This window comes from Nelumbo lutea, chromosome 5 (genome assembly GCF_056320005.1).
Source record: "Nelumbo lutea isolate HS-2025 chromosome 5, American lotus-T2T, whole genome shotgun sequence".
Taxonomy (NCBI): domain Eukaryota; kingdom Viridiplantae; phylum Streptophyta; class Magnoliopsida; order Proteales; family Nelumbonaceae; genus Nelumbo; species Nelumbo lutea.
Window position 1 is genome coordinate 20,808,104 of NC_142688.1, and position 10,538 is coordinate 20,818,641.

The 10,538-nt window shown below is 37.3% G+C and overlaps 1 protein-coding gene across 1 annotated transcript; it reads left to right on the top strand.

Annotated features, from left to right (window-relative positions):
* The first annotated feature begins 1,183 nt into the window (after positions 1-1,183).
* LOC148850867 (uncharacterized) lies at positions 1,184-8,402 on the top strand. The gene is made up of 8 exons (XM_088947018.1): positions 1,184-1,825; positions 1,938-2,033; positions 2,592-2,702; positions 3,119-3,428; positions 4,137-4,227; positions 4,856-5,198; positions 6,272-6,420; positions 7,498-8,402. Exons 1-8 carry the CDS (start codon positions 1,547-1,549, stop codon positions 8,006-8,008), a joined length of 1,890 nt encoding a protein of 629 aa, XP_088803144.1. The 5' UTR covers positions 1,184-1,546; the 3' UTR covers positions 8,009-8,402.
* The last annotated feature ends 2,136 nt before the right edge of the window (positions 8,403-10,538 follow it).

Here is a 10,538-nt window from a genome sequence, read left to right on the forward strand (position 1 = left end):
ATCATAAAAAGGAAAACATGTCCCATTTAATGTGCCTTTCTCTCCACCCTTCCGCCATTTAGGATTATCCCACCTCTGGACCTTCAGTCGCTACAACTGGTTGGTTGGGGTAGGCACTCAACTTGGTTGGGTGGAGTGGATTCAATTATTTGCATTGTGTTTTTTCAAGGACCCTTAAAATAAAAATTGCATTTAATTCTATTAATTACAATCTTTTTTCATCCTCTATTATCTTCAGAAGTTTCGAAACTAATTTTTACTCTACTGTTATTTTGTTTATAATAGATAGCTTTGATTAAGTGTATAAATTATAAAATTTTAAAAAATAAAGAAGATTCCTGCACACGGAGAGCTTTAGTAGTAATACATATAAACTAGTAGAGGGGCCCTGCTTTGTAGGGGCTGGAATGGAACTGTCAACCCGTTGACCTGATCTTTGGCAATAAACCGTTGAATCGGTCAATGGCTCATTGACTCGAGTGGTCGAATCATCAACTCGTTGACCCATTCAATGGTTTTTAGCCATTTGTTTTACTTTTTTTAAAAATTTTTATTGTCAAAACAGGCCGTCCGTTTGAACCGGATAGTTGAACTATCAATTCAAAAACTGGTGGCAAGAATGGTTCTATTTTTGGATCATATGAGTCACATAGTCGAATGACATAACATCATAGTTTTTAAAACCAACCCGGAGACCGAACCAGTTAGGGGTCTGGTTACTAAGTCAAACGGGTCGACTGTTCGAATCGAACGATTTTTTTATAATTGAAACCCTCTTTATAATTGAAACTTAAACGACAGAAAGTTAGAGATAGAGAATCCAATGAGTTCCAAGTACTTTCAACTCCCAACACGTTTAAGTTTTCATTTTTCATGATTTTTTTATTTTTAATTATTTTGATATAAACAATAAAACAATAGAGAACTCCTAACGAAACAAAAACGTTAAGATGAAAGGCGAATTAACTGAGACAGTTTTCACACAGCTATAACTTACCTAACGTGCCAATTACATCCGGAAATAGATATATAATTAATATATTATAAAATACCTGTGCTTCGGATTCAGGCCCAGACTTCAGGCTTTAAATAGAATCGGGCTCAGGGTCGGATCTGGTCATTTTCTGAGGCAAAGCCCGGCCCGTGAAGAGGTTAAAGCCTTGTAGGGTCTGCCGGTCAGGCAGAGGTTCGGTCATTGACATCTCGTTAAATCTGGTCGGGTCAATGCAACTCGCACCAAACCCGACGCGTTGAATCCAATAGGCCATAGATATCCCACGTTTGTGTCGAGTTACGGACTTAAGGATACGGTAGTCGGTATCCTAGGGATCTGGTCATTTTTTGGTCCTGACTAATGTTTAAACCCTAGGGGCCATGATACAGGGGTTTATGCTTCGCTCCGCCATCAAACGGAATCGTCCTACATTTTTCTATTTTCGCGCGAATTTCTTTTCCCTCGTCATGGTCTTCATCTCGTTTCTTCTGTAGATTTAAGAAAATTCTGTACTCTTTAATCCGACCACAGCTCGGGATTCGAAATCCAGCCATGGCTGCTTTAAGGATTTCGTCCTGCGCAGCAGTGGCTGCCACCGTTGCTTCCCTCTCCGCATTTTCCGATCGTGCGTACGCCGACGGCCCGTTTCGTTTCTCTCCTTTCTCTTCGTCTTCTTCGACAGCGCAGCCTGCTCAAACAGCTAGTCCGAATTCGAAAGTCAAGGCGGCGGCCGAGGAGTCAAGAGGCAGTTCGTCGGGCTTCGATCCCGAATCGTTAGAAAGAGGTGCAAAAGCCCTTCGCGAAATAAACAGCTCTCCACATGCCAAACAGGTATTTGATATTCCTTGTATGATGTTGTCTGGCTATTTTTCTTTTTGGACCTATAGTTAAATTCTTTTTTATCTTGCTTCTCACCTTTCTTCCTCATTGTTTGTTTTCACAGATTTTTGAGGTGATGAGAAAGCAGGAAGAGACTCGTCTGGCCGAGTTGGACGCAGAGAAAGTTCAATATCAAGCTATCCAAGCTCAGGCTGACATTGTGAGTGTTTTACATGCTAAACCGCTTGTTGAATTTCTGTTGCATTTGAACTTATATTACGTCTCTAAATACATCAATGAGAATGCTTAACGGCGTTATTATGCTAGAACTTTTTTGTTATTTAATTACTACCTTAAAGGTATTATGTTTCTATTTATCTGGATTCATTATATGCTTTTATTAACTAATACATTTTTTTCCCAACAGGATTGACTAATGCATTTAGTCTATAGAGTATATGAATTCATGATTGAATGATGCATTTATGCATTTTCATGTAGTTATTGGAATCAAAGCATTTATTTTTGTGAGGATCCCTTTATGACACCATCTGTCCATTTTTTGATTTGTTATGTCTTTGTATTAAGTCAGATAAGGCTTTCAAGTTTCACCCGGTTGAATCACTCAACTGTCATGACTTGACTTATCGGTACTTTTATTTCCATTGCGCAAACTAGATATGCAAAAATTGAATTTGTTTATCAATTGCACTGTTGTAGAATGAGATAATTACTCATTAACTGTTTCCCCCTTACAATCAGTCATTTGCATTGGCAGGAGAAGCAACGGAAAATGGCTGAAGAACAGAGGAATCTAATTCAGCAACAGGCACAGGCAAAAGCACAAATGGCTCGCTACGAAGATGAATTGGCTAGAAAAAGAATGCAGGTGGCTGTCATTTCAATCCTCAACCATAATAGGGAATTAGTCGGAGGTGTGGACAAATGGACTAGTAGCCAAGAAAATACTTGACCAAATTGAAGGAGATAGTGAATTGATATAATAATATTAGAAACATCGACCTTGCCAAGGAACATTTACTCGACTGAACTTATAATTTACTTGGCAAGATGATGAAGATGTTGGTTGCACCATTGATTGATTCTGAAGTTTTAATATAATTTGGCATATTTTTTGAAATTATTGCTTTGATCAGGTCAACAGCAAGTTTAGAAGAATAGGCTATGGGTTAACACAATGATTCTGGGCACTGTTCATATTTGCATGCTATTAATTGGGCAAGACATTCTTCTGCCTGGTCTATCTTAAGTATGTCCTTCCATTTATCTGTTCTTCTTTTGCAGACAGATCATGAAACTCAAAGGCTACAAAATGCTGAATTGGTTAGAATGCAAGAGGAGTCCTCCATACGAAAAGAACAAGCTAGGCGTGCTACAGAAGAACAGATCCAAGCACAACAACGCCAGACTGAGAAAGAGAGAGCTGAGATAGAACGTGAAACAATAAGGGTAAAGGCTATGGCTGAGGCTGAAGGTCGTGCCCATGAGGCAAAACTGACTGAAGATCATAACAGGAGAATGCTTTTGGAACGGATGAATGGTGAAAGGGAAAAGTGGCTTGCTGCCATCAATACTACTTTTAGTCATATTGAAGGTACACAAGGGCAGAAGTTTATAGCTGTATCTATAGCCGACTGAAAATAAAATAAATGATAAGCTGCTCTGGCCTCTGGGATGAATTATTTCTTGCATCATGATTCCTGTGGTATTGGTTCATCTGGTACAACTTGGTGATTTGTTCAACTGTATTGAAGTCACTGGTACCCATTTAAGTCACAAATCCTTTTAGCTGAAATCACATGGTATACGACTTATTGGATGAAGTCATGTGAATGATGAGATCAATGGTTTGTAACTCCAGTTGCTCAACATACTTGTCTAGTCTCATATTGGAGTTTGGTCTTGCCTGGTTGGCCTTTTTTGTTCGAGTGCTAAACCTCATATCATTTTCTTGTTCACAATGTTCGCATTTAATGCTAGCATCAGATGCTTCTTTGAGTTAAAAATGCCTATAGATTGTGTCATAGTATTTTCTGAGTGTTGGAATTACTTATTATTTTCATCTCATAGTATTTTCTGATTGTTGGAATTACTTGTTCTTTTCATCTAATAGAAATTTACGTACTTAACTCGTGATCAGATTTCTAAATTTTCACGAGTGTTGGCATGGATTTAGGGATGATATTCTTTTGATCTTGATCCTAATTGTTGTTAATAATCTTAGTTTTAGTTACTTAGATTGGGACATGGACTGCACCTACTTGTATATTTGATCTAATGGTTTATCAGCTGTAATTTGCAGGGGGGTTCAGGATTTTATTGAATGACCGGAATAAATTGCTTGTGGCTGTTGGAGGAGCTACTGCATTAGCTGCTGGAGTTTATACTACTAGGTTTATAAGCTAATAATCTCATTGCATTTTTAATTCAACATCTTGTTATGCTATTACCCCGTGGGATTGCATGCCATAACTTAAACCTTGAAGGGGTAATTTCTGCCTGCACTGTAATTATTCTCCTATGATGAAGGTTCTTATTGGCCCTTGTTGCATCAAACTCTTCTAAAACCCTAAGAGAAAGTATAATCTCTATTTGTTCTATTAGCTTTTCATTTTTATCTTTTTATTTGGCCCATAATTAAGTGTCCTCATGTGTTTTAAACTTAAAAACAATCTTTTTACATTAAATAATTCAATTGTCGTAGGTTTTTTGAGGCTTATGCCTTTCTATGCTTCATTCTTGAGGATTGAGGCTTATGCCTCTTTCTGACAAAGGCTTAAGTCTCAGACCAAAGTTATGAGGCTAAGTCTTGAGGCAAATCTGAGCGCCTCACCTCAAGATGTAAGCCTTTTAAAACCATGGGAAATACAGGTTTAAGGCAAAGCCATATTTGTAATGTCCAATTTGGATTTTACTGTTTTGGGTCTTTTCATCCTCCATTTTCACAAGTTTTTTTTTTTAATGGATAAAATGATAAATACAACTAAATATGATCCTGAGGTTTCTATTTTGTTTTTACAGAGAGGGTGCTAGAGTGATCTGGGGTTATGTCAACCGTATACTGGGCCAACCTTCTTTGATTCGAGAGTCATCAATTGCCAAATTTCCATGGTCAGGCTTACTTTCTCGAGGTTCTAATAAGGTGCTCAGTTACAGCACCGCAGCTGGGGCAACAAGGTCATTGGAAAGTAAATCCAGTTTTAGGGGGATTGTACTCCACCCTTCATTGCAGAGAAGGATTGAACAACTTGCTCGGGCTACAGCAAATACCAAGTCTCATGAGGCACCCTTCCGTAACATGCTTTTCTACGGGCCTCCTGGGACTGGTAAAACTATGGTTGCAAGAGAAATTGCACGGAAATCGGTATTATGTTGACTTCTCATTTTTAACGTGCTCATACCATGGCATGCAATTGATTTATTTTTTCTGTCTTTTCTTTTTACCATACGATTGATGGTATTTTGTGGAGCCTGTGAAGCAGGAGCTTCCATCTGATTTGGACCAGCCAAATGGGTGGAAGATAAAAAGAGAAGAAAGGGAGACATAACCTAATTATCCATTAGCAATTGGAGAATTGATTGGGATATACTTGGCTTAGACCAACCTGAACCCATATGTATGGTCAGGTTCAACATTCAGTTAAGGTTAAGGTTAGGAAATGTAAAGCCAAATTAAAATTGGATTAGTTACATGGTTTATGACTTGAACAATCTAACCAAACCCAGATCTGATGTGTTGTATTTATATGTAAGGTTCAAGGTATTGATACAATACGCCCTATATCGGGCATGTCGTATCATATCTTTTGACTCCCAATATGCCTATTTAAAGGGAGTTTTGAGAAATCCTTTTTTTTTCTCTAATAGATGAAGTATATAAAATATTATAATTTTATGAGATTTTGAAAAGAAAAACTAAAAATGTAAAGGCGGAAGGTTTAAAGTATCAATACACCCCTTCTACTGCATCGGGGTGTTTTGATACTTTGAATTTTATTATATGTATACATGTTTTAATGCATATAACATTATATATATTTGTGCTGAGGGAGAAGAGTGGTGTTAGCAATGCCATTAATATGTGGTACATGCAGTGAATTTGAATACTACAGTCCCAACTTCTAGCCAACCTATCCATTGCAGTTTGTTCATTAAGTTTGGGCTGAGTAATCAAATTAAGGATTGCATTGGTATGGTTAAGGTTGAACCAGAGAATTCAAAAAGACAAATCATGTGTTGGTCTAGGGTTGACACTAATCCCTGGAGTTGCATCCTGGAAACTGACGTAGGTTTGTCCAAGAGATCTAGAGTTTGTGGTTTTAAAACTCGGAGAATCAATAAAATTCCAAATAACTAGAAAACTTTATAGGAAGCAAGTTTTGAAGGTTAAAAATTAGTATTAACTTCTTCCCACTGGGTCTGTATAACTTTCTACAGGGTTTGGATTATGCAATGATGACGGGGGGAGATGTAGCACCTCTGGGCCCACAGGCAGTCACTAAAATCCATCAAATATTTGATTGGGCTAAAAAGTCAAAGAAAGGTTTACTACTCTTCATTGATGAGGCTGATGCTTTTTTGTGCGAGTAAGTTATCTTCTACTGACACTTATTTTTTTTATTCTTTATATTTTTCCTCAAATTTTCTTCTGGTAATTTTAGGTAGGTGAATGTTCTTCAGTGGATAGAGGGTACTTGATTAATTCTCTAATGTATTCAAAGAGTTATTCAAGTAGAACTTAGTTTGTATAGGCAGTTCATAACAAGGCTGAGAACACAATGATGAAAAAAAAAAAAAAGAAAAACAAGGTTGAGATTTGAGAACATCAATTGGTGAATTATGAATTGACCAAAATGACTACCAGTCAATTATGCCCCTCAGAAAACATAAAATATCACATTCATACATGTCTTAAAGGACAGAACCAGTTTTATTTTACAAAAAATGTCTAGGAGAAATGGATATCCAGGTGTATATGTACTGTAGGCTATTATGTTCTTCAAGAAATATAAAATTCTACATTCTTACGTCTTTAACGGATAACCAGTTTCGTTGTATAAAAATGACTTTGGAAAATATGACAGATGGATGCCCAAGCTCATAAGCATGTAGTGATGTGGATCTTTTTTTTGATAAATATGTAGTGATTTGGATCTTACAACCAAAGTTTCAAGGATTTATGCATGTATAGTATTATAAATGCAAGTTAGTTGGAATCTAACAAAGCGTCAGGTTTTCCAATATTCAAAAGTCCTACTTGAATTGAATACATGGAAGTTTTAACTTGTTAGTGGTTCATTTTTTTCAACAGATCGTGTGATTCATGTGTATGTACTTCACAATTTACTTTTGATGGTATGATTACAATTGAGTAGATACTGGAGCTATATTGGTTTGTGAAACACCATATGATATGACTTCTATGTCATGCCATGTTGCTTGGTTTAGAAAGCTACGAAAAAGCCCATTTTGCTGGTTCTAGAACTAGCAAATGGGTTCCCACTGTGGCACGTTCATGAACTAGATGAAACACAAAAGGAACCATGAAACAAACGTACCCTTTATGTATGACAGAGATGATGGTTTCTATCCCATGCATAGTTTATTTGCTTGGTCAAGTAAAACAAGTGAACTCAGATGTTCTTTTTATGGTGTAATGCCAGGCGTAACAGCATCCATATGAGTGAAGCTCAGCGGAGTGCTCTCAATGCATTGCTCTTTAGAACGGGAGACCAGTCAAGGGACATAGTACTTGTCCTTGCCACTAATCGACCAGGGGATCTTGACAGTGCCATCACGGACCGTATAGATGAGGTTATCGAGTTTCCGCTCCCTGGGGAGGAGGAGCGTGTAAAACTGCTGAAGCTCTATTTGAACAGGTACCTCTCCAGTGGAGACAAGATTGAATCCTGGTGGGGATCTTTATTCAAGAAGAACCAACGGAGCATTACCATAAAGGATATCTCTGAGGATGTAATTCTTGAGGCTGCTCGGAAGACAGAAGGGTTCTCTGGTAGAGAGATAGCAAAGCTGATGGCAAGTGTCCAAGCGGCAGTCTATGGTGGTCCGGATTGCATCTTGGATTTGCAGTTGTTCATGGAAATTGTAGACTATAAGGTTGCAGAGCATCAACAACGAATAAAACTTGCAGCTGAAGGCAGTCAATTAGCCTAGAATTGCGTTTGTGCCAGATATTCTCTTTTAAGATCATTCACCCAACAGTGGCCCTTCAAACGCTCATTGGTTTCAATTTTGTTTGGCCAAGAATCAATTTTTTAGAATGTGGGAAATCTACACATGTTAAATGGGCTCCACAGGCTGGGGAATCAACGCATGGGCTATTGTGAATCTAGAAATCTTATTAATTCACCCGAAAAATAATCTCTCATATACACAGCCGGACGACATGAACCGGGACTCTGCTTCTGGCAATGTGGTCTGCATATAATCGAGCCGACTTAATACAGGGAACCACCTGAGTTGCAATGTTTTTTCTCTTTTTGTTTCATTGTATTAGCATGGAATAATTCTTTCAAATGGCATAGTTTCGGTTATATTTTTGCCCTCATTATTTACCTACCCCTTTTCTTTTACATTAAAAAAGGTACTGCCTTTTTTTTTTTTACAAAACCTTATATTTTGTATGTATTTATACTACATATTTATATTTGTACTTTTTCCAAACCGAGCATCCCCGCTCAACATTTTTAATTCCAGTATTGCAATATTATCCTTATTTATAACCTTGCATTTTCTTATAGGCCTAATCTTCCTTTGTTGGGTTTATAAACATTTCCTAACTTCCAACTAATAAATAATCTCACGTTTTTTCTTCTTCCCCTCATAATTTTTTTTTAATTTATTATTTTACCTAGTGTTGGTACGAGGAATTGGGGATTCGACTATAATGCCAAAAAGACATTGATGCTGTTCAAATTGAGGTAGACCAGCGTAGATAAGTCTCACAACTTACAAAAGCTGTGAGTTGTGTAGGACGAACTGATGAGAGTCCAATAACTTACAAAACTGTCAGAGGCCAAGCTGGTTTTTTGAGGAGTCAGTTAGGTTGAACTGTCGTACTTGAGCGCAAGGTTCAAAAAATCATTATATATCGGCTGAAACGTATTGTATCGGGTCCTTTCTAATACGCCCCTACAGGGGTTGTATCAGGTCAGGGCCTGGTTCGGAGGTTAGCCAGGACTTAAACCGGCTCCTCTGAACTAAAATTGAAAAAAAAAAGTGGAACTTAAAAAAAAGGGGCCAATACAACCAGCGTATGAACTAGTATCAATACTTCGAACCTTGCTTGAACAGAGCTTAAAAACTTAAAAAAGCAGGAGAGCGAGAATTGGAGGTGAAAAGCAGAAGAGAGAAACACCTGAGTGGTGTGCCCTTAAATACCTGAGGGGGGATGTTGTGGTGCTCCTCACTTTTCCGGACACAAGGCATGCATTGGGGTGGTCTTTGGCCAAGGTTCTAGGGCGGTTCCACACTCCTTGTCATGAGAGGTTATGCATAATTTTTCCTTCACATGCCTCTCTTAGCCTGAGATAAGATTCAAAATTTTGATATATATTAGGCTATATCTATTGATATGAACTTCCCGATACACCCCTCTATAAGGTGTTTCGGAATTTTGACCGGTTCAAGAGATGGATGGACCTTAAACCGGCTCTTTGAATCAGATTTCAAAAAAAAAAGCTGTCGATACTGCCTGATACGTTTCTAGTGACGTATTTATTGAGCGTATTCATATTTTGACACGTTGTAACCATTGCTTCTGATGGACAATGATGCTTTATATTGCCAATCTAGCTGAGTCCTATCTCTCTAGATTATCTTTCATTCTTTGTACACACATGTCAAATGTTTTTCTTGTGTTGCCGTTGAAAACAAATTTAAGTATCAATATTATCATTCTTCTGAAAGCTATTTTGCATAGCTTGTCCCGTTCTGAGTAGATTATTGTAAAATTATGGTATCTTTGCAAACTAGATAGTATCCTTAAGATGCCGTGCATTTTTCTTTTTTTCATAATCCTAATTGTTATCTTGCATATATCATAAAATCACAAGCAAATTGTAGTGCAGTAACAATTTTTACTAATTTATTATATTATATTATAATTACTTATTTGGCGTTATTTGACTCAGCTTCTGTGTTTCTTGTTAATGTTTCAGCATAAATTATAAAATAGTGTAGATGGCACGTGTGAACGTATAAAGATACAAATTTATATTATAAAATTAAATTTAACTTTATGACCTGCAACAAAACCATGTCAAGTATACATAGTATATACATGTATAACAGCAACGAGTTTGGATTTTTTATTTTTTCATTGGGGGGCCAAAACCTAGAAAACATGGATAAGGGGAAGCTATAAAACATGGGTAAGGGGATTAAATATAAGTAAAACTTAAATGGATTTTAAGAAAATTTTGAAGACATAAGGGGGGCCCTGGCTCCTCCAGCCCCTTGGCTCCCCCTGTGTAGATCGATGGAGCCTAGAGGATGTTTTGATCTTGTTCTTAAAAATATTTTCAATGCTTTTTAAATTTTAGGGCATGTTTTTTTTTTTTTTTTGGATTTTGAGAGGGGGGAAAGGTTGGTCAATGGGATTTTGCTTTCTATTGATAAAAAATCCCATGTTTGTTTTTCAAATTTATGTGGGGACTAGGGAAGGTTTATTTTTCTGTGTATC

Bases quoted from the DNA above. Each gene is read 5' to 3' on its own strand.
- LOC148850867 (XM_088947018.1), top strand. From the start codon at position 1,547: ATGGCTGCTTTAAGGATTTCGTCCTGCGCAGCAGTGGCTGCCACCGTT. The intron at 1,826-1,937 runs GTATTTGATATT...TTGTTTTCACAG, and splicing joins GCTCTCCACATGCCAAACAG to ATTTTTGAGGTGATGAGAAA. The intron at 6,421-7,497 runs GTAAGTTATCTT...GTGTAATGCCAG, and splicing joins GCTGATGCTTTTTTGTGCGA to GCGTAACAGCATCCATATGA.